A 24,921-nucleotide genomic window follows, 5' to 3' on the forward strand; every position below is an offset into this window, starting at 1 on the left:
GCAGACCCTGGAGTGAAATGCTCAAAGATCAAATCATTCTATAAGCCGCTCAACTTACAAATATCTTCATTTTAATGCAAAAGGCATTCTTGGTTTTGCAAAACACATCTGAGATAAAAGGCTTTTTAAGTTTTAATAAATCCAGGTGAGGATTTTCACCAAAGCAGCCGGGAGGAAGTCACAAAACAATCAGCAAAACAGGTGACAAGCTGTTAATGACAGGTGAGAACAAGAATTTTAAACACAGGATTCCAGCTTAAGACTTCCTTACATCTGGTCTGCCCCATCTACTAAATTAGACCCCTTCACCACATCTGCACTGATACACAGTGGTTAAGTTACAGTGTACCATGAACAACATGGCTCTCTGTTCCTTTTGCTCTGACCCACTACTTTAAATTATTTATATTAGAGGAAGAAGCCTCATAAAAATGTAAACCCATGATTCTTTATGCATGGATGAAACCGCTTTTCATATTGAAAATAAAATGTCTACTTTCATCACCAGCGCACACTCTCATTGATTGTGAAATATTTAGCGAATGCCAAAGAGCAAGTGGTAGAAGAATATGGGGAAAGGGCAAAGTAAATAAAGAGAAGTGATTGTCCCTTCTGCTTCACTGCTCGTATTGATGAGGTCAAGTCAGGTTTGCCAGGTTTCTCCCTCTCGTTTTCGCACTTCTGCCCTCTTCCGATGTCTGGGACACATTTCAGACTAAGTTAGTCTGACATGGATTTCGCATCTTTTCACTTGACACTCATGTTTGAAGTGGAGCGTTTATGCTTTAGCTGTTAGAGGTCATGAACCTTTGCTGATCAGGGAAAATGATTATTCTGGCTAAAAGGCACTACAAGGATGTGCAAAAGGACGTTTTTCAAATTGAAAAGCCAGAGTAGGTGATTAAAATATTTGCAAATTTGCATAGAGTTTGATAGGTTTGGAGACTACCCTGTTTGCATTATGCAAAGCTTTTAAAACATTTAAAAAGACACTCATTTATGTATTTTCATGGTTAAGCCAAAATTATTACATTGATTATATAATTATTATGGTGATATGATCAAATTTTCAAAGCAACCTTAGTTTATAAACCCTTTTGCAAAAAAAAAAATGCTGATGAAGCTTTTTATGTATACAATTATAATTTTAGATATAAAATTTAAATGATTATATAAAATGTTACTTTTTTACAATGACAAGATTTCATCCCTCATATAGCCTATGTTTTGGTTTGTTTGAGTTTTTTTCCCTTAAAAAAAAGCTAAACTTGTTACAGATAATATGGCAAGGGGTTTGCAAACTTATTAACAGTTGTGTTAATAAGTTTGCAAACCCCTTGACATAGTTTGTTATGGCTAGCGGCACAGAAATTACATACTTCACTTTTAACTATTTAAAATGTGCTTTGCCTCCAACCAGTAACTCTTTTTTCAAACAATAGTCAGTCACTACAGGGACGTTAGAAGGCCAAAGTATGAGAACTTAATAATTGAAAGGAGATGTGTGAACGCTCTAGTTGTCTCATCAAGAATTTAAGCCGAAGGCTAAGAGACAGACACATCTTACAGCCTGTACTATTGGCAAAGGGCAAAGTGTCTGTTTCAAGATGGAACTACATTATTTCAAGCATTAATAAGAGCAGAGAACCTGTCCTGAACATGATGCATGATGGGTACATAGCATTTGAAGAAAATTCTTACATGTATCTTTAAATACATTGCACAGTTCTAGCACACTGAGTGTAAAAGAAATAAAGTTTCACACAATGCAATCAATGGTGATAAGAACATTTCTGTTCTGATGATATATATTACCTTGTGTGAAGGTGTTGATGGAGTCATTCCCTCTGTCCAGGTTAATCAGGTAGCCATGCTCTGGCTGTGCGGTAATGTGAAAAACCAAAGCATCCGGGCTACTGTCTCTGTCCACTGCCTTCAGGACTTTGCTTGTGATTTGATAACCGAAGTGACCTGCAGACAAGACCTTTAAAGTCGGTGCACCTTTATTAACCACTATCTGAGGCACACCGTTGTCCACAGACACAATGGTGATCTTCACGGTCTGAGGCCTTTGTGTCTCAAAAATGGTATCAGGGAATACAAAAAAATCTGAATGGGTTCCATCAGTGACTGTAAAAGAAAAACTGTCCTTGTCCGACTCAGTGCCATCATGCTTATAGCTGATCATATTCTCATTTAGGTCCTGCTTTGTGAACAAAGTCACTTGTCGGCTGTTGTTGAAGAGCAGTTTGCCATGAATGGGCAGTTGGGTGACTGTAAACTTCAGTAGGTGCTCGGCTGTGTCTTGGTCCTCAACGGTCAACTCAAAGGGCGTAATGAGTTTGTTCTGTCCCTCAGTCACTAGAAGGTCATGAATGGTCAGTACTGGCTTTTTATTGTCAACATCAACAACTGAAACACGGAATGTGCGGAACACAGGGTTGTAGCCATCGGTCACCTCAAACTCAAAGCTGTCCATCTTGACTTCATCATCGGCAGTATGGATGTAGTAGATCTTGCTCCCGGCCAGCTGTAACTGGGTAAAAGACACAATAGGCATACCTGGTGTATCTGTGCTTTCCAAATGCCCTCTCACTGGGGCTCTTGTGATTGTGAAGACTAAGTTCTCATCAGGGCTGTTGAGATCGCTAGTGCTAAGGAGGTTCGTAGTGAGCGTCACTTTGCCACCTTCTTTAAGAGACACCCCCTTACTGATGACATCAGGAAACACCATGTCAATGCTGCCCACGGTAATATAGAAATATCTGTCAATTAGAGGATTGATGCCATCTGTAACGTCAAACTTTACAAGGTCACGAATGCCTTCCTGTCCATTGTGAGTGTACAAAATTAGACCTTTGTTCACCTCGTTTTGTGTAAAATTCATGCCGACTGTTATGTTCTCCAGAGGTTCTGCAGATCTTTTCTCCACATATCCTGATTTTCTGTGAAGGAAGCCCTGACTGGGGCCGTAGCGAACAATGAAAGTAAGGAAATCATCCTCTGAGTCCAGATCAGTGGCCTTTAGTACTTTACTATTTATCTCTTTTGTCTCACCAATATCGATTTCAAGTCCATCGTTAATGGCAAGCCTTGGAGTTTCATCATCCACAGGGATAATCATGATCATAATGGTGCCTTCAACTAAATGTGTCCCATCTGTAAGAAGAACATAAAACTTGTCTTCAGTGGTTTCAGAATCATCATGTTCATAAATTATGCTAGAGGCTTCCTTGATTTGTCCCAGTGTGAAGTTGGTGATTGGGATGGAGCCACTAGCAAGCTGATTGAGGATGAACCCATTATGTGGGGGTTTGGTGATGATAAATGTCAACTCTTCCGCAGGAACATCAGCATCAACTCCATTCAAGAGCGGTGTGTCAATGATAACATTCATGCCCTCCATTACGACAAACTCTCGCATAAATATCTCCGGTTTTTCATCGTTGGTGGGAATAATAACAATGGGAAAGAACTGCCTCTCTGAGAAATTCACACCATCTGAACATCTGAACGTGAACCTGTCCTCCACTGGCTCAACTCCTTTATGTATGCTTTGGACATAATGAATATGACCTTCATTCACATCTCTGATGGTAAAAGCACTTACTGCCATTCCTGACCTTGACTTTTCAGAGCCTGGTGCTGGAGAGATGTTCTCCACATATCCTAATGTGGGCTGAACAATGATGGTGCACAGGATGTCCTCAATTGGAGTGTCTGCATCCTCAACCCTTATCTGATGCCTACCGATTGTGTTTTTATCCCCCTCAAAGACGTTAAAGGTATTGCCAACTGTGACCACTGGAGTCTGGTTATCTACAGGGAGAATGGTGACGTGAACACGGACTCCGTTTACTCGGTTACCCCCTACATTCCACTCATCAGACATGTCAGAAAGGGTCAGGTTGAAAAAATCTTCTATCGAAGTAAAACCAATCTCACCGCTGGTGTGAGCATACACAACCAGACCATTGATGATATCAGCTTGGGTGAATCTGCTTGAGGAAACTCCACTCACCAGAATTTCTCCAAACTTAGGGGCTTCTTCCACAATGAACGTCAACCTCAAGTCATCAGTGTCCTCATCTTTTCCCTGGATGACATTAGCGGTCATTTCTGTGGCACCATTTTCCAGCACGTCCAGGCGAGAGCCAAAGGTGCCCCTTGTGAGGCTGAGTGTTGGTGCCTTATCATCAATAAGCTTTACCACTACCTTCACGGTGATCGTTACAACATGAACACCATCACTAACATCAAGTTTAAAAGAGTCACTAGTCATTTCATCTCCATTATGGACATAAGATACTCTGCCATCAGAGATATCCATAAAATTGAAACTACTCCCTTGTTTTAATTCAGTAAATATAAGTTCAACATGGCCGTGGAGTGGGGCTTTACTTAGTGTGAATGAAATTAGCTTACTGTCAGTGTCAAGGTCATTTGCGTCAAGTTCGGCACTCGTGATGAGATGCACCCCTTTCTCAAGGACTGTGAATCCAGTGTTTGTTATCTCTGGGGGTTTGTTGTTTACAGGCTGCAGAAAAATTGTAAAAACTCCATCAGCGCCGTTTCCAGCGGTGTCCTCTACTGTGAAATGGAACTGCACCACATGAGGTATGATGCCGAGCTCAAGGTCTGGTGGACTGTAGGAAATCTTATGATGGTTAACTTGTGCTTGGGTAAATTCTGTTATGTCAGTATCTGAGCTGTCCGTTAAAACAACAGACCCAAATTTAATGGGACTATTCTCATCCATGTCAGTTGGTGGTCGAGTTATTATATATTTCAGGTCCCGGTCGTCAGAGTCCAAGTCAGTGTAACGAAGAACATTCTTGCTAAAATGAGTCAGCTGGTACTCACGTACTGTCATCTGCAAAGTAGTGCCAGGGAACAGCACAGGTGGAATATCGTCAATAGGTAAAATTTTAATAATAAAAAAATTCTCACCAGATTGATTCGGAGGATCAGCATCATCTTGTACTTTAAAAACAAACTGATCAGTAACCATCTCTGTGATGTGTGGACCTGTATGCCTATAAAAGAGCTTCTCATCTGTAATATCTTTCTGTAGCCACTGTGTCACTACTTTCTCATACACACCATCTTCTGCGTTAAATTTCCAGGATGACGGGTCCTCAGGTGCTTCAGATTGCCTCACCACAACCTCACCAATAGCAGAAAGGGGAGGCTCGATTGTAAATTTAATAGTGGAATCTTCAGAGTCAATATCTGCTGCGCTGAGCACAAGCTGCGAAACGGGCACCATCTGATTTTTAAATAAAATAAGCCCAGTGTTTGCATTTATGATGGGCGGCTCATCGTCTGTGGGTACAATTGTGATGGGGAACAAAAACTCAACTTCATTCTTGCCATCTGACATTCTGAAAATGATATTATCACTGTATGTGTCACTACCATCATGCTGGTAAACCACAATGCCAACCTCCAGGTCAGCTGGGGTAAAATACTTCCTGCTGGTGCCTAGAACAGTTAAGAGACCATGACGCAGTCCATCAACCACCGTTATCCTCACACTGTCCAGATTGTCTTCATCACTAATTTCTAAATTGCTCTGAGTAAACAAAGACCTAGACTGGCCTTCATATAATAGCTGGCCGGTATTCTTAATGACTACTGGCGCTAATGTATTCATGGGCTTCACAACAATCATGAAAGCAAAAGGGTCTGAAATGCCACCATCTGTGTCTATGACCTCAAACTCTATTTGAAAGATCCTCTCTGTATCGGAGTCCAGAGAGGGAGGTTTGTAGGCTATTTTCAGATCTTTCAGATCCCTTTGATAAAAGGATGTGATGGGTAAATTCCTATCATCTGTACTCACGATATAACCCTCCTCAAAGGACAGAGGAGAAGTGATGTTGAAAATGAGACCATCAGGACTGGATTCCGTGTCCTCCGCAGCCAACATATCAGGAGTTAAAGCCGTCATAACAAACTGATCAACTTCCATCATCATCATAGCCACAAAACTCGGTCTGGGGGGAGTGTTTTCTTCGCCCTCTTTTATTCGGATCATCACATGGAAAAATTCTTGCTTCAGTAAATTATTTTCTTTGCTCCGTAGCTCCACGACCATTGGGATATAATCCTTATTAGGTGACTTGTGGGAAGACGTGTGCTCGTACCGGATATTTGATTTGAGAAACAGGTCACAGTCCATCATTTTCTCCAGTTTGCTCTCATCAACAACTTTACCATATCTAGGAAGAACACTGCTGGCAGCCAGCGATGTTACCTCACATTGTTCAGAGTCTTTATCATAGGTAAAGTCTAAAACCTTTCTGCCAATAGGATTACTAGTACCACTCAGTTTATCAACAATAAGAGGCATGTTCTTAGTAACAATCTCCAATTGTGTGAAAACAACCTCAACTTCCAGCATAAAGGGGATGATAATAGTTTCAGTCTGAGTGTCATACCTGAGTTGCAGCTTCACCCTGTCACCCGCAGGGCTCCTAGAACCGAAATGAGAGTATCTCACATCGTTAGGACCAAATTCACAAGGGAACTTTTTAGGAGACACATGTCCCGGTCTCTGAGACAGTGGATCATTTTCCAGAACGGTAATACTGCACCTGTCTCCAGGCTGAACTTCAATGACCAAGTCGTTGATGGGATCGATGTAAACAGATCTCCCGAAAGGCACGTGTATGCCGTTGTTTGCCACCAGTATCGCGTCCTCGGAGAGTTCTGGCGTGTACGCGTACGACAATCCGTGTGTTTCAACTCCTCGCGCTGAACTACCTGTCAGTGAAAGCAAGAGAATGAGAAATCTGTAAAGTTCCATGCTGAACAGCCACAGGGTGTTCTTGAGTAATTTAAATATCCAAATAGTGGTCGACCGGGTTTTCCGCTGTTATGTTTACATCCACGAGGGAACAGGAGACAAACACAGAAAGTTCAGAGATCCCACACGCGCGCCAGGATGCTCGCGCGGCATTCCCACGGACTCAGAGCGAGCTCAGTTTTAACTTGTGCATGGATGGCAGCAGGAGGACACGCCCATAGCCTCATTCCATTGGATGGAGAGTTGCATTCCTAAGTCCGCAGGTGGGATTCTCACAGGATTTGACTGTCACTGTTAGTTGTGATAGTCCCAGTTTGGAAAACCGTCTGGGTTCTTCAGATAGATAAACTAAAGTGATTTATTCTGTTTATTGCCAGTAAAATAATCTCTATCATATCTATTCCTATATAGTCTATGTAGCCTATATGCTATATTTCTTTCATGGATATTCAGTACTTAAGTTTTAATCCCTTAAAACATATATTTTTATACACAAAATACAAAATTATTTTCATTTGGCAACACACATCAAATATTGCCTTTTCATAGTTTGTATTTCCCATGTCGCTCAAACAGTAAAGCTTAGTATTAGCAATAGACAAAGATTTGATTCCCAAGGAATGCACAAATTGATAATAGGCCTATGTGACCCTTGAATAAAGTGTAAATTGCTTTGGATAAAAAAAATAATACAAAAAAAACATTTGTATAAGATATCAACATTAAAGTCAGATCTACAGTTAAGAGTTTTGACTTGCCTCAGGGACCCTTTTTAATATTTTACTCAGATATTAGGCCCAGTCACTCACTGTTCCTTAATTCAGCCTGTCATATATATAGCCCCCAGGATACAGAAACCCCAGGATAAAGAGTTAATATAAGCGTCACATACTCACAACGTCACTGGGAGCCATAAAAGGCTTAATCTTATCTATAAGGCCGGGGGCAATTGTGCCATTGGCTATGAAATAATTGTATGACCGAACTGACGTACTGAATATTTAAAACATGCAATGAAAATGATCTGATTAAAGTGTCTAGATTAAAGACGTTTTGACTTCAGTTGATGAATATATTTTAGTAAAAATTATTGAAACCATTTCTAATAATGTAGAGGCTACCACTTAGACTTTTGCTTTAAACACATGTTATTCCTGCAGATAAAATAAACATTAATGATTTAACATAATAGTCAATTCTTATACAGTAGGTAATATTGTCCATAAGAAGACAATAACATTCAGACTTATGATCAGGTCTTAAATATTTAAATGGTGCTATTACATTTGGGTAATATTTTGTTTTCTTATACCAAAATGATTTGTTTTTTGTGTAGTCTCTGAGATAAGAAGGAACATTTAAAAAAAATGCTGTTGTCTTCTCTATACTTTATGAGATGGTTTTGGGCATGACACATTGTACAATGGTTCCTTCTTCAGTTAAAGAGAAATGCATGAGGGAGAGGACAGGAAAGAGTCATCAGAAGTTTGTTGGGACACATGTGTTTTATAATTACAGTATGAAACACGACAGTCAGTGTTTTCACGTGTGCTCTCTGAGAATGACTGTTTCCCACAAGCCTCCAAACCTCTAATCAATCATCTGTTCAGACACCATAAAAACTCCTGATGGCTTGACTGAGTCCGAGTCTTGGTATTTTCTCTCCCCATCTCAGTTTTTCAATTAAATTTTTCGTCTGAATGTAGCTCTGGGAAAATATGTCCACTTTATTGGTGGAGGTAGACAGAATCAATCAGATCTGTAATCTCTGTGATACAAGAATACAACCAACTTTGTCCAAAGGGACCAAAATTGAAAAGTTTGAAGTTCTGAGTGAAGCAGCACTTCGAAACAACAAAGAGAAACAAAAATGTGTTGGTGCTTAAACTTACGTTGGTATGATAAGGATTTTAAGGTATTAAAAATCATGCAATCAAGGCTTGAGCTGTCCATTGATATAAAGCACACAACAATAACTAACAAACAACATCTGTTTATTTACTTTATTTCCTAGAGGATTTTTACATTGCATTTTATTTTCATACACACAACATCATCTGAATACATGAGAAATGAGGCAGCCCACTTATATTAAAGTTCACAGCTGTTGAACGTCCTTTCTAAGGTTTCCTCTGTTCTCCTGTGACAGTCTGTCATTTGGCGTGACTGCAGACTGAGAAATGTTCAGAATTACAATGCCAAATAGTACATGTCTAGTATATTAAAAAAAATACCACCTAAACAAATTTAAAAGAGACAGTCTCAATGAATGAGTCATAAAACTGGACATTTCAACTTCATTACAAACAGCAATTGCTCAGTCACTAAAGTGATCGTGTGCGGATGATTATGGATATCAGGTTCTTCACAAACTTGTGGAGTTACTTTATCTCAGATGCACACTGGTAAGACTATTAAGGACATAGGTTGCCCATAATGATCCTGAAGAAAAGAAATGTGAAACACAAAACATTTAGCTTTGTCTCCCCAATGGATCCGGAAGAATCTACACCACAGTTAAAAATACCTCCTTATTAAAGTCATCTTTGTACCTTGCAAAAGAAAACATCTTCTAAGGGATTTGAGAGAGAGTATCAGAGCTTTACAATGTAATTTTCTGAAAGGTCAATTGTTCCTCTTGAGTTCTGTTGCCATTTCTGTTACAGATGCTTGAAGGGAAGGGACATATTTCTTAAGCCAGTACTCGGTGTTGTCTAAACATTCATTTAACACTGTATGTTTTTTATCTACTCTCGCTCTAAAGACCTGGGAACAGTGGGTGGGGGGAAGTGTTACCCACCTTTAAAGCTTTAGGTTCAAATTAGAGCTCTGTTTGGAGCTAAATGACAATCATTGAGGAACAACTGCTGTGCTGATGCCGCTGGGCTTGAGTCAGATGGACCAGACATGCGGTTGCTCTGATAACACTTGCCATTTTCTACTTCTAACAACATTCCCATTCCAGCTGCTATAAACTGGCAGCATCTGACAAAAAAAAAATAATGAAAGAATATAATTAAAATGATATAGGCCTATATATACATTTCTGTCACATTAGAAAAATAAAAATAAAATCATGGTAATCATTGGTTAATGATAATAGTTATGACAACATTTTTCAAAATTATCGGATAAAAAGTCATAGACATGTTTTAGTAAATCCTATGACATAAAAGTCATAATTATTAGACAAAAGTCTGAATAATGAGATAAAAAGTCATAATCATGACATTTAAGGTCAAAATGATAAGATAAAAAGCCACACTTATGAGACGCTTAGAGATAATTAGCATAATTCACATCATATAGGCTATATTTTTTATGGAAGCCCATTTCTGCTACATAATGTTTTTTAAAGAAAGTCATTAAAAGAAGTCAAAATTATGAAATAAAAATCATTGATGTTGATCCAACATACTGTTGGCCTTTATATGATTGGCTTCTTATTATTCGGTCTCTTTAATTAATTGTTCTCTTTAAATGCCAAAATAAGGATGTTAAATTTAAACATAGCTTTGCACCTTTTTATTTCTGAATTTCTTTGTTTACATTTTCTTTAAATCATTTGTTTGCTGAATAAATAACAACAATTGAATAGAGGCTAACAGAACACAATATGACGGAATATGACGAAACTTTAGAAATCACTGTAGAAGGTTCACGTTTACACAATTTAACATTTTAGGCTAATTCTCTGTATTAATGTGTGTGTGTGTGTGTGTGTGTGTGTGTGTGTGTGTGTGTGTGTGTGTGGTTGGGGTGGCTGGGGTATAATTAGCTTAATTAATAAATTACCCTTTTTTAAATGTCACACTCCATGGTAAATATTTACATATCTCCCTTAGACATACCAGAAGAGCCCTCATTAGTGCCTCATTTGCATATTATCCTCTGTATTGCACTCTATAACTGTATGTGCACAAGAAATTGTTTGCTGAGTGACAACATATAATGACTCCTGTCAAAGTTCAAGGACAAACTACCATCTTAAGCCCATTCCGGTCACTGTTAAATGTTAGGTTTTATATCCTTTTTTTTCTTTTTTACATGTACAGTCTAAAAGTACATATGAGTCACTTGTCTGCGAGGTATAATAGGCCTATATTAGTTGGCAGCCAGCGGTGCATCACCAAGGCTAATTTTCAAAAGTAACATGCAGGAGAGAGAACTGTTGCCTGTTTGAGAGATTAATTGAGTGTTACATAAAGGGTTCTGATTGTAGGGGCTGAAAAGCAAAGACCTCATCAGCTTTGTGGCAGCAAGTTATAATTAGGCATCATAATGGCTTCATGGCAAATGTCCAAAATTCTCATGCAATGAGGTTTATGATCCAGAAGAGGGCACTGTTGTACCATAGCAAATCATTTAACGTCCACACTGCACTGATGAGCCAAAGAATAGTAATGTTTCAGCTGATTGCAGTATTGATCCATCAAGCGCAGAATTTCAAGGGACATTATAGTGCCAGGTTGTAATTGAAATAATACGCTTGAACAAGAACGGAGAAGAATCAAGGAAGGAAACAATGTTTGTCTTTCATGCGTCTTCAGGCCCTGTCAGTGAAAGGTCTCTTGGATTTTCATTTGAGACAGATAATCTAAAATGAGATCTAATGCAGGCCCCAGGTTGGACTGGTGAGGGGTGTCCGGGGTGGCACCGGACAGTTTTCAAACGGACGAAATATTTCGGCAATTTAGCATAACAATCCGTACGCTTACACCTGTGCTAGTAATACACGTATACCATGCCCGTGTGTACGTTACACTAAGTTATACAACTGTTTAGCTAATGTGGGGGAGTAGGCTACAGCTGTCAGTGTTCAGCCAGTTAACATTTGGCAGTTAGGCTATAGCTACTTCAGTTCAGAATAGGGCTGGCAATGATCAAATTGGTAGTTGAATTTAAAGGATAGTTATGAATGTAATTTAAATTACTCTCTCCCCGCCATTGACGAGTTTATGGCTTTCTGTGTTTTCACTGTTATAATGGGGCACTATTACACATCTCCTGAACGAATAGGCCTACCTCCAGATCAAAACGCAGGCAAAGAAGCAGAAACAAGCGATATCATGTTAAATGATAAAATCATGATAAAAAAGGATGGATGAAGCTGATTTGAGCGTTTAAAAGCAGAGGCTCTGTTCTTTCTTTTGATATATTGCATGTTCAGATATTCATACATACAGCATCTACCAGACACAGGCAGCCAATCACATACCGAATTCAGAAATTTAAGTTGAGATGATTTTGTCAAATTTTGTCACCCATAAATGAACACAAAAAGAAGGTATTTTAAAGCATGTTGGTAACCAAATAGTTTTGGGTTCCCGTTGACTTCCATTGTATTTTTTCTTTCTATATGGATGTTGATGGGAACCAAAACTGTGTGGTTACCAGCATGCTTTAAAATATCATCTTTGTGTTCCACAGAAGAAGGTCATACAGGTTTGGACCTTTACAATGTTGGTTCATGTGTGTTGTTGATGGCTGTGGCATTTATATTGTGATTATACACTAATGGTTATTTTGTTATGAATAGATGTATCAAGAGAGGACACTCTGATTACTGTCTGTGTGTGTGCACCCCTGAAAGTAGCAGTGACCACCCCTTGTATAAAACTCTAGTTCCGCCACTGTCAACCAGAAAGAACTGTGCCACATCAGGCTAATAGTTTCTGATTTCACTATGTGAAAGAATGAAATAATGGACTAAGTCAGACCCTGACACTGAATGAGTGTGGTGATTGAGAGAGAATCCAACATCCAGCAAAGCCTGTGTAAAGCTTTTTGAAATAACAGAGTGTGAAAAGGTCAGACCTGTAAATTAAAAATCGTGATGCAGGAGAAAAGACCATTTATAATAAACTGCAGCAGATTTCATTACATTAAATGTGACAGAAGGGATAGGTATGTGAACCCTATTTACCTAAAATTACCCATACAATTTGATCTGATTTTCCAAGTCAAACAAATTAAAACAGAGCCTGTCTGTCTAGTTCTTTTGTAAACTATGAAAATGCATCATAAAAATATAAATTTTATTATTTCTATATTATAAAAAAAAAAATTGTATAATTTTTTTATAAATGTTATTATTTATAGTGTGAAAATTATTTACATATTATTCCCAAAAATTATTACTGTCCCACAGCTCTATCGCTTTTATTTTAAATTTTATTAAATTTTATTAAATTAAATTAAATATTTTATTTCATGATTTCATTTCATAATTTTTATTTTTAAATTTAATTTGATTGTTATTTTAATTTTTTTACCATGAGCAACAGTGTCAGTGAAAAGCTTAAGATAAAAATAAAACTTCAAAATGTTCAAGGCCCATTACTAAATATAACAGAATATTTTTATTGTGCATAATTTCCAATCAAGCTGTAATTTTGAATGCTATTAAACATAATACATGATTTGCGATTTGACACTGTGAGAATTGTAATTACTTTAAAAAAAAATCACAATTCTTCTATTATGTCTATATGCAGTATATACAAATTAAGTAAACTACTGAGAATGTTAAAAATGCGTTTTCAGAGACATTAATTTCTAAAAAGTCCACAGGGCTAAAACCCATAGTCCACCATAGGCTGTACCGCGTCTCTGCAATACCATCATATGCGCAAGTCATATGATTGCCTTTACTGATTCTTATTAAAAATGTTAATCTGACATGGGAAAAGGTGCTGTTTAATTTCCAAATACTCCAACTGAGGGCATTCTGTATATTGCCTGCCTGCAACAAGCCTGTGTCAGATTTATTATGAGGCCCTTTGACTTTCTAATCAAAGATCCCAATATTAACAACAACACTGAAATGAATTCTTTGCTCGGGGCTCAGAGAGGATCAAACCAATCAAACATGCACGCAAATTACTACACAAGCCATAATTGAATCTTTCTGTACACACACAAAGTACTTCAGCTGCATAGCAGTTTGATCTGTGGTTTTCCAAAATGCTTTTATGGACAGTTATCCATCAGTGGCTGCGGATTGAGATGGTCATTAATGAGGCTGACAAAAGCAGTGAGCACTGAGCGCTCTAATCTAGCTTTTTTGGAGAGCCTTGCTGATGTTTTGTAGAGCCAACTTTCAACCTCAAGCTTTTGCTCTCTGTGCAGCCACTAAAGAAAATAGGCTGTTATAATTGGCGCCGCCACATCATACTTTTCCTGTCCGCAGTAATGGGAAGAAAGCAGGGAAGGGGGAGTGGCGTGAGAAAGAGAGGGAGAGAGGGATGGGGGTTAATTATTGGGCCGCCTGACATAATGGTGCTTTCATAAGTGTTCGCCTGTTTGTACGCAGGCACAAATGTGCTTCTTCAAACCTGATATCGAATAACACATTTATAAGGAGCTGATTAGGTTGAAATGCTAGTGACATTTGGTAAACAATAGTGAATCAAACCGATTATCATTAGAACGCTGGATTTGATGGGTTTTGAGGATTTTAGCTTACATCCGTCTCGTATTTCGAGATTCATTTGTATCAGATTCCAGCTTAATTGTGTTTGTTGATTGAATTATCATAAATTGGAGTTATAAAGCCTTTCTCTGAAGCTTTGTTCTGAAGATGGTAACAAAAAAATGTTATTTGCTAATGTTCCCATTAGGTTATGAAAACGTTTTTAACTGAAGTTGGCTCATGCAGAGAAATCCAAACCAGTGCCAACACCAGGCGTTGGTTCAAGAGGAAATAAATCTCATTGTATGTCTAGCTTTCTCAGACACACATATTTCTATTCCTACAGAGGCATTTTACTACCCAAGAGCTTTATCATCACTTGAACTGCATGAGGCTTTTCATTTTCTTCAAGCACACCCAGATGCTCACTGTGACATTAGCCTCAAGCTGCATGTGCTTTTCATGCTGATCTATGACCAACCTTCTAAAGGTGTTTCCATGTTACCCTGATGTTTTTCCATCCCCTGGTCTATTTGTCTAACATCGCTGTTTATGTGTAAGCATCCCATTCTACCACTGCTTATAGCCGGATATCAGATTGGTTTGTTGAAAAATGAGTGCCAAATGTCATGTAAAACATTTCTAATATAGGCCTATATGGATTTCAAGTACCGTTAATGATGGAATGAAATTGAGATGCCTGATTAGATGCTTTTTTATAGCAAATAATATGCATGAAAAACACATTTTCACAACATATTACATTGAATCAACATTTCTTCGCATGTTGGAATCGCAGATGATTCCGTGCACCGCTGCCAATATCCTGTTCAGTCATTCCTGTCACATCAAGTGTAAAATGAAACTGAAGCTTTAAGAAGGTGCAACCTCGTGCCATGACATTTCATTTAATAGAATTTAAAGCAGGGCAAGACACCACTTGAATACGAAACAAGACATTTTATGAGAGGTGCAAGGGCGAGGGACTGGTCTCATATCTAAGGATGACATCTCAAACAATATGCTGCAGAAGATCCAACCAGACCAAACAAACAATACATAACGGAATCAAGCATTTACTTTCAAAATGTTTCTGGTTAGGAGTTTATTTTGTTTTAGTCGTTGCTTTGATTTTAGTTTTGTTTGATGGCTTTGTTTTGATTTTAGTTTTGTTTGATGGCTTTTCTTTGATTCTTGTTTTGTTTTTGGCTTTGATTCTGTTTGATCTTTTTGTTTTGTTTTTACTTTTTCTTTGATCTTTGTTTTTGTCTTCGATCTTGATTTTTGTTGTTTGCTTTGATTCTTGTTTTGTTTTTGGCTTTGCTTTGCTTTAATTCTTATTGTAGGTTTAGTGTACCTCGTTTATTGTTTTTGCAGAAAGCATTTTTGACAATTATGATGTTACAGTCTCTTAAAGTCAAAAAAATTACTATGCAGTGACATAAAAAGCATTTCTTTGATATTCCCTGAACCTTGTTATAACAAAGGAACACATATAATCCATTTTTGTGAACGAAAAACGGAACAGCACAAAACAACATTCTTTCAAAGGCCAAACCAATTTGCTGCAGCACACTAGCAAAGCTAGTATTTCCTTTGCTTGAAAAAATATAGCAAATTAATTACTTCTGTGAACTCCAGAAAACGAATCTGCCGGTTGAATGCACAAGCTAAATATAAATGCATGCCACATATCCTTTCATTTGAAAGATACATTGAGTGAGAAGCAGAAGTGACAGGCAGCTATAGCTTATCTGTAATACATGTGGACAACATTCAGCCACTCAGGAGGTAAATTACTTATTTGACAACCGCAATTCAGAGTGTCAGCCTTTGTGCGAGCTTTCAATCTCTCACAAACCTCTTAGAAATGTCCAAATTAAGTTTCTATAGAAATATGAGCGAAAACACGGTCAGACAAACAAGACCCCAGTATTTTACAGCTATTTCCTAGGCTTAGCTGGCCCATATCTGTGCCATCACAAGACTTTATGTTCTGATAAAAAGGTTGCCAAGTTTAAACCCCTCAAATCACACAAACATGCCCACAACACCTATATAAAATACCCAATACCGAACATAAATATTCAACAGTTCTCTCATTTGCTTGCTTAAGTAGGCCTCTTACAGATGGCGCAGGATTGAATTTATGCAAATAGCAACATCACTGCATGTCTTTGTACCTCTTTGTACCATAAAGGAGACTTCTGAAGCCTGTTTTATCCATTTAAAGCTTTGAAACATGGTTTAAGTTTACCTTAAATGAACAAATAAAAAAGACAAAACATCCTTAGTAGCACAACTACAAGCAGAACACATTTATTTAACAAAAAATAAATAGCCACTATACAGTTTGGTATTCAATGCTTTCTTTAATGTTTATGACATTAAACATGTAACTTTTTTACTTTTCAGTTTGACATTTGTTAAACGGGAAACCTCATTCGCTTTCGTAAAAGGACAGCTTCTTCCATGGCTAATGTACAAACCGCATCATTTCCTGCCAAATGAGGCTGGAGACAAGCGATGGCTTTTCAAACGTGACCCAGAGTAACATGTCTGCGTTTGAATAATGTTGGCCTTGCTGTATTTATAATGCACTTCTCCCCTTTTCCCAGTAATGAGTGGCATGGAAAGGGCACAGCATGCCTGCTTTTATTAAAACAAACGAAAGATCCATTATGACACTGAATAGTCAGACCCTTCTCCTACGCATGGCAGTAATGCAAGAGGAGGGTAAGTGGAGGGTGTATAAGCAAAGGTAGAGGCCTGTCATTCATTAGCCTGATGTACTATTCAGCTCTTGCAGTAAGTCACGATTTTAAGCCTTAATGAAAAGGCACAGCCGCTGAATTGAGTGACCAAGAAAACAACAAAAAGCAGCTTTGACATCAATATGGTTTATGTAACATTGTGATTTTTAATTTTTACATAGTAAGTATATTGTGAATTGCTCAATTTATGATCATATTTAGAGCTTCTTTAACCATACTATAGTTTGTATAGCTACTGAGCTACACAACTGATGGACTTTCATCACACTGACATTGTCATTATCAGCCTAAAGTAACAATGCAGAGCTCAAAACAACCATTATGGGACCATAAAATGTAAAGAAAAAGTGATTAAATTGACAAACATGATCTATTTAAGTCATTAAATTGACTATAAAAATATGCATTACAAATACATTAAGTATGTGATCTTAAACTATACAGCTGGAACATTTTGTGAAAGATCAAAATTCCAAGTGGTTTGAAATTCTGGGGCAAAAACGACAATGTCCAGTGAGTTTATATGTTCGAAAAGGGGGAAATGATGGCAGCTCTGTGAGATTTGAGTGGTCCTCTGACAGACTTGGAGCCATAGCAGTGCCTGTTAGAGTAGCTGAGAGTTGACACCTCAGGGCTGGACAATAAATACGCAGGTATGTTTATTGTCTGTGACAGAAAAACGCCAGATAGTCAAATCCTGGGTCGGCGACCTCCTCCGACCCGATCTCTGGGAATGATTCGTAGCTCCGAGCCGTGTTTCAGGAACACATTTCCTGTAGAATCAGACATCCATGACATTACATCCAGCATATGGCACATTTACAGCTAAAATCATATCAAATGTTGGTCAATTTTAGGTACAACTTCATAAAATTATATAAAAGCCCTTTTACGTTGCATAAAAGCAACAAACTGAGACTAGCTCAGTTCCCTCTGCTATAAGAAACTCACACAGCTCAGCATATGAAAATAAATCTATTCAGGTGTCAGGCTATATTTAGTATGTGATTGTATAACTTCAATCCCAGCTAAAGATGCATGTCTCCATAATACAAACCTGCTGCATAGGGTCAGGCTAGACATGTAGCTACTATACAACTAATGAATCACAGCTCATTTGACACTTAGGGCTCAACCCATAACATGTATGAAAACTAACAGGCCATTTTCACGCGATTACATGCAGCATGGCACTTAGGGAAGAAAATATTGATAGAATGCCATTGATTAGAGACAGATGGCTTCAGTCTTAAATGACAAGTAATGCAGGATGGAAAACATCTGTAAAGAAACATTTAGTCAGGGGAATAAACTCACAACAATGGGGAATTGTATAATTCAAGCACATCATCAATATTCATTAGGAAATATGTGAAATTTACATGCAGAGTCTATTGAAGGAGTGTCAGGAAATCATTCGATCTCTCAAAAGGTCCCCAGGCGGATAAACATGAACAATATGAGGGAGTAAACAGAAGGATCCATTCATTTGCATGCGGCTGATTATAAAGGATAGGCTGGGAAATCTCAGCCGCGCATGTAAATGGTGAGAGTGAGATGAGGTATCTCATTTCATAAGATGAGAAAATGCAGGGAAGAGGAACTAAAAAAAATATGGAAGGTGGATTAAAGCACCGACAAAATAAACAAACATGCATTTGCACAGGCAAAAAGAACAGAAATATCACCATTTCCACCCCTGTGTGATATTTGGATATATTGAAATAATTTACAGCTGTCAAAATGACATTTATTACAGCCAGATACTGCTGCAGAGGGCAGCCCTGATCGAGTGAAGAAGAGACACCGACCTGCTGTCTGCGCCGGGTTGATTCCGATGCCATCTACACAAATCACAATCACAAAGAACATCATCAATGTGAATACATTCACAAAACAATCATTCTTAAAAACAATCAATGAATCAGACAGCACCGAAATGCTGAACAATCCCAATTCAAACCATCTCATTTACAATAACTGCCTTGCGTTGTGAGAGGCGAGTTATGTCTTCGGTCTGTTTAGCATTTGTTCAATAATTGCTCATGACACAGCATTAGGAGTCTCAAAGTACAGCTATACAAGTACACACAATGGTTCATTTTGAATCTGCTCTGACAGAATTCAGTGAGTTTTAGTGAAGAATTCACCAGCCTTTTTGTCTGATTCATTAAAGACATGACGTGAAGGCCAAGTATGGTGACCCATACTCGGAATTTGTCCTATCCAAGTTAGTGCACACACATTAGGTCAGTTGTTTGTAAATTAGGCTACTGTAGTTGTGCTATTTTTTTAGTGCAGTTATCAAAGAACCCAACACAATGGTGATTCAAATGTGTTGCCAGGGTGTCGCTATGTGGTTGCTAGGTGTTTGTTTGTAAGTCTGGCTACTTTAGTGAAGTTTAATTCTCTGGTTTAAGGCAGTGGTTCTCAACCAAAAGGCCAGGGCCAACCAGGGGCCCCAGAAAACTTCCAAGGACCCTCAAGATGACTTCAAATGATTTAAAATAATCATTCAACAGTTCAACAACTGTTTGAGAAAAAAAAATAATAAAAAAAAAAATATATATATATATATAATATATATATATATAGTGGTTCCCATGGTCTTGGAAACCTTGAGATAGATTTTTAAAAGTGTGATTTCTATTCCTGGAAAAGTCATGTAAATTATTAAAAAAGTCTTAAATCACCATGGGCATGTTTATAGAGAACATATATGTTTCTAGTTATTCCAAGATCTAAAATATTTTATTGAATAGAAATAGTACATGCATTGGTTAAAAAGAATGAGATCCCTGAAGAACATTCAGCTCTCAAAACTTTGTGATTTTTTTTTTTTTGTTATTATTTTAATTATAATTATTGTAATGACTTTTTATTTATTTACAGAAATTAGCTAGTTTTTAAGACAAAACTGGGGCTAGGGGGCTTTTGAATATTGTCATGGACAATGGGAGGCCTTGGTGTCAAAAAGGTTGAGAACCACTGGTTTAAAGATATGATCAAATATGAGCATTATGATAGTGACAATAATAATAATAATATCAACAACTTACCGTTTGTTATGATGGCACTGGTGGCTGCTGGCACTTTAAACTTTAAATCAAAGAGAAAAAGAAGTAGTTTTATGTTCATCCATCAACAACTTGCTGATGCAAATTGCTGATAGTCTGACACAACAGCACGGTACAGTCCCACTGCCAGGCAGGGATAAGAAAAAATTCAACTTGAGTGTGTGTTTCCAATGCATTCTGATTTAAAGAATCTAGAAAACAGAAGCCTTCAAAACTTGTGGGAAAGAGCTCTCTAGACTGATCTTTGAAGAAACTGTCACTGTCACAAAGAACCACGAAAGTTTTTAAAAAATCATTCTGAAAGAGCTATTAAAAACTTTCTGGGTGTCCTGATATCATTTCTACAATACTAAGAAATAGAGAGAGGGTAAAAAAAAAAAAAAGAAAAAAAAAAAAAATAATAAGCCTGTGCGTTTTTTTAAAAGGCACTTTATCATTCTTTCTGACTCCCACTTGATGCATTGCATCTTCCTATTATGAGGTTGTCAGATTTGGCATTTCATTATGTCAAAAAGGAACAATGACCAAAGCTAATCTGCAGCGTTGTTCTGTCATGCAGTCGTGACACAGACCACACAGCCAACAGAATTTCGACAAATTTTTACCCAATTTCAAAGGATTTATGTCTAATCATGAAAGATGCATATCAGAGAACATGGTATCAGTCATAATTTGTGTTTTTATTAATTTATTATTGTATCAGCTTGAAAAGATAAGGCCTTACTTTTCCAGTTTAAATAGTTGGTCTATACTCTTTCTATGCCTATGCCACGTTTAAAAAAAATCGAGGAACTGGAATGTTTTTTTTTAACAGCACTGATACTGATATATAAAGAGCAAAAAAAAAAAAAATATATATATATATATATATATATATATATATATATATATTAGGAAACAACAACATTAGTCAATCTCTTATGTCTTTTTTATTATTATTTAAACAGTATAACTTTATAATATCAGTCATCATTTGGTTAAAAAAAGCTATAGGATATAATTGAGCTAAAGTTCACATCATGATCAATGCTACGGGGATATAGACCACTTTAATCAATGATTTCACAGAATTGAGCAGAAAGGCAGCTGAAAAACAACCGGTGTTGAAGATCAATGTCAATATCATGCAGACTATTTTTATCATGTTTTAAATAAAATATGAAACTAATGTCAGACAAAAGCACCTAAACTTTATGGCAAAGATACACCTCAGCAGATCTGTCAAAAATATGGTTTTAAATGACTTTGCAATAGAACTGTGAACTTTTTTCTTTCTTTTTTTTTTTTTTTTTACAGACAATGAATCAACTCACCTCTTCTGCTGCAAATTTCAAAACTGCAGTGAACGGCGTGCTCTCGGGTACACTTAATCTGAAATACAATTATGCAGATGAATCTTTGTGTAACAATGAAGAAAAAAAAACTACCCTTAAAGAAAGTGTTACATAAAGAATGTGTTGTCCAGAAATGATGCACAACAGTAGCATACAGTGCTGGTCAGAATTATTTGCCCCCTTGGTAAATATGATCAAAGGTGGCTGTAAAAAAATAATCTGCATTGTTAATCCTTTTTATATTTTTATTTAAAAACTTCTTTTTTTTTTTATTCTGAAGAGAAGAAGCGGCAACATGGATCTGGGAATCTGAAGGATCTGGAGAGATTCTGTATGGAGGAATGGTCTCTGATCTCTTGTCAGGTGTTCTCCAAACTCATCAGGCATTATAAGAGAAAACTCAAGAGCTGTTATCCTGGAAAAAGGAGGTTGCAACAAGTATTTAATAAAAGGGGCAAATAATTGTTCCCAATGTGTTTTGGAGAAAAACATTTATTTCACAATGTGAGCCCCACTTTCAATTATTTTACTTCAATAAAAGGTTAGATTTTTGCTTTTTTTTTTTTAAATAAAATATCAAAAGGATAAACAATGCAGATTTATTTTTTACAGCCATCTTCATCATATTTACCAAGGGGGCAAATAATTGTGACCAGCACTGTATTACACATATTACTGTCTAATTTGGTTTTAAAACAAATTATTCTCTGGTCATCTTCACCAGCTCATGTCTGGTCGCTTGTCACTCGAGGAGATCAATAATATTTTCAAAGCACCACATATAAAACATCATCCAAACTGGCCGGTGCATCAGCATTGCAGGTGCTCAAGACTGAGCTCAGCTGGTAAATCAGTCAGTTTGAAATTGATTGGCACTTAACAGACCACTCTCACAAGTGTCAATGTGTCTGCCAACCAATCAGACACAGTGTGACATTTATAGATTATCACCATAGCACTCTTACATTGATTTCAATCAATATGGCAAACAGACTAAGAACAGCTTGTCATAAGGCAAGACACTGATCAATTTTGAGGTTTTGCTTCCATAACATGTCTTCTTACAGACTATCGGAAAGAAAATATCCAAAACACACATTTAAGACTTTATTTTATTAGGCTACACATTAACTATTTGCATCTGCAGATTTGAATTACAATACATCGTTTTGAGCCATATATCTACACTTTATTACCATTTACATTCAACAAATGTATTCCTATCTTAGATTCTTCACTTATATATATTCTTCACTTGATTGATTTATTTATTTTCCCCCCAAAAATATGGTCATATTTTTCTGATTTATGGAGTGGGAATATTACACAAATTCCCTTCTGAAAAACCTTTAACTTTAATATATCAACAAAATGAAATAATTTTGAACCTGGCTGTATCCAATGTTTTGATTTATGTTCTGAAAAAGCATGCAAATTAGTGTCTCATGTGCTCATTTAATTATAACATTTCACAAACCTTGTAATAAAAACAACTGTCTCTTAATGTACTGATGAACCAGAAAAAAAACTATGATTAATCAACGGGTTATAACATTACATATTTTATTTTACCTTAAAGGACTGTCTTACATTCCTCAGTTGATAATTGTGCTAAGACTAAATATTATTCATTAACAATATAACTAATATTGTTCAATATATAAAGAGGCCAGCTGGGCCATTATTTTATGAATTACTTATTTAACGAAAAAATGAATGAATGAATAAATGAATATAGCAATCAAGATTAAAAAAACTCAAACAGCAGAGCTGCGGAACATAATACTATACTCCCATTAGAATCAATAAAATCAAGCAAAGCAGGTCTAATGAAACGATTAAAAAAGGAATATTAATGTTGATGGTGTGTGTCATGTGTTGAATGATGTGTCACTCACACTTTATATGGTAACCGAGGGTCCGACGTCAGCGTGATTTTAAACGTTACTTTCGACCTAATGCAGACACAGACACATATTCACGGAGTTTATTTAAAGATGAAACACACAGTTTAACTAAAATACAGTGTTGTTATATGATATTATGGCTTTACTACTTACATTTCACTGATTTGTATGAGAAGACCGCACACTGTTTACACCGACCCGGAAGATGCAAGGACCCGCAGTAACACGTCATCTGTTCGATGGCCCTCTTTTTTCCGTCTCTCTCTCAATTTGTCCTTTTTCAATCGACTAGTGTTACATTTAATCAAATTGGATCATATTCAGGTAATTTAGAGAAATGAAAAAGAAAAAAACAAGAGCAGATAAAACAGAAACGGTTGCAGCTTGTGCATTTCAGTCAGGCAAGTTGCAAGCTGACACGATTACCGTAAAGTGTGTTGTTAATGCACCTACACATTTAAGACGTAAATAAAAGGCAATAGTGATGAATTGCATATGCAGCGTCCCCGAAAAGTATTAAATCATACGTAAAATGTGTAAATATTTATTTACATAAAGTGGTATTTGCACACAAAATATGTTGAACAATTTTCTCTATAATAACTTTTCTCAAAAATACCTTCAACCAGCTGGTGTAAATATCAAGTAGACTAATGGATATGAAATCAGTTTATAATTTTAAACCTGACAAACATATTTTTGTGAAAAGTTTTGTGTTAAAAACTGTAGGGTTATTTAGCTATAGAGGTTATTTAGGTTATTTAGCTGTTATTGCAAGACCAGTCTAAAACCTTGGCATGTTTGCATTTCATTTTTCAATTGTCTAGATTTAGTTCAGTTTTTTTTTTTTTTTTTTTTTATAATATTTTGCAGCATGCTTTGTTCAAATTGATATTGTATCTTGAAGTGAAACAGTTGTTTATTATATTATGCCTGTAACCATTGTGTTCACTAGTTCTAAAATTTTTAATATTGCATACTTGCAGCAGGTTATCTATAACATTTGGGTTCACAAATACTCTAGGTGTCAGTGCCGAAAGTTGGGTTGACTTCAGAACCCAATGTCAGACTGATGTCAATATCCAACGTCGGACAGACGTTGGATTTTGGTTGGAAATTAAAGTTGGGTTGACATCAGCATGGAGGGCACTCTAGGTGTCAGTTGTCACCAAAGAGTCTTAATCCGCCACTGATTTCTTTAAATATTAAATTAAATGATTTCCACAAATAAGGAACAAAATAGGGTCAAATAATTGTTAATTTTAAGGGACAGGCCAAAATCCCAATTCTGAATATTGATGTGTTTAAAACTGCTTGTCATTCTAATTTATTTGAGTTAGAAATGGGTCTCATGGCAAAACCACTGGAAGTTAAACCTCTAACTTGTGCTTTAAAGTTGTAGAATATTTTTTTGGAGCCAAAATGAAAATGAATTAGCTGTATAAGGCCTATATATCATTATTATTGTGCCTTGCCGTTTAAAGACTTTGACTTAACATGTATAAAAAGAGATACTGTAAAAAAAAAAAAAAGAAGCGCAAAACAAAAATAACTAGGAGGTCTTGAATTTAGTTTTTTTAAATACAAAAACCTGTATTTTTAAA

The 24,921-nt window shown here is 36.8% G+C and overlaps 2 protein-coding genes across 3 annotated transcripts in view; both read right to left on the minus strand.

The window, feature by feature from the left end:
- frem2a (FRAS1 related extracellular matrix 2a) overlaps window positions 1–6,963 on the minus strand; it is a 65,358-nt gene extending 58,395 nt beyond the window's left edge. For both annotated transcript variants that reach the window (XM_084400625.1, XM_084400624.1), the window contains exon 1: window positions 1,816–6,963. In XM_084400625.1, the coding sequence (XP_084256751.1) occupies window positions 1,816–6,811 (4,996 nt within the window). In that variant the 5' untranslated portion in view covers window positions 6,812–6,963. The remainder of the gene's footprint in view (window positions 1–1,815) is intronic.
- Window positions 6,964–16,519: 9,556 nt separating this feature from the next.
- On the minus strand, window positions 16,520–23,753 carry ufm1 (ubiquitin-fold modifier 1). The gene is made up of 6 exons (XM_084400275.1): window positions 23,471–23,753; window positions 23,309–23,365; window positions 21,390–21,447; window positions 20,059–20,098; window positions 18,811–18,843; window positions 16,520–17,772 (listed from the first exon to the last, which is right to left on the minus strand). Coding segments are annotated over exons 1-6 (273 nt in total). The 5' UTR covers window positions 23,473–23,753; the 3' UTR covers window positions 16,520–17,689.
- Between the last annotated feature and the right edge of the window lie 1,168 nt (window positions 23,754–24,921).

The sequence above is a fragment of the Rutilus rutilus genome, assembly GCF_951802725.1.
Source record: "Rutilus rutilus genome assembly, chromosome: 25".
NCBI lineage: Eukaryota > Metazoa > Chordata > Actinopteri > Cypriniformes > Leuciscidae > Rutilus > Rutilus rutilus.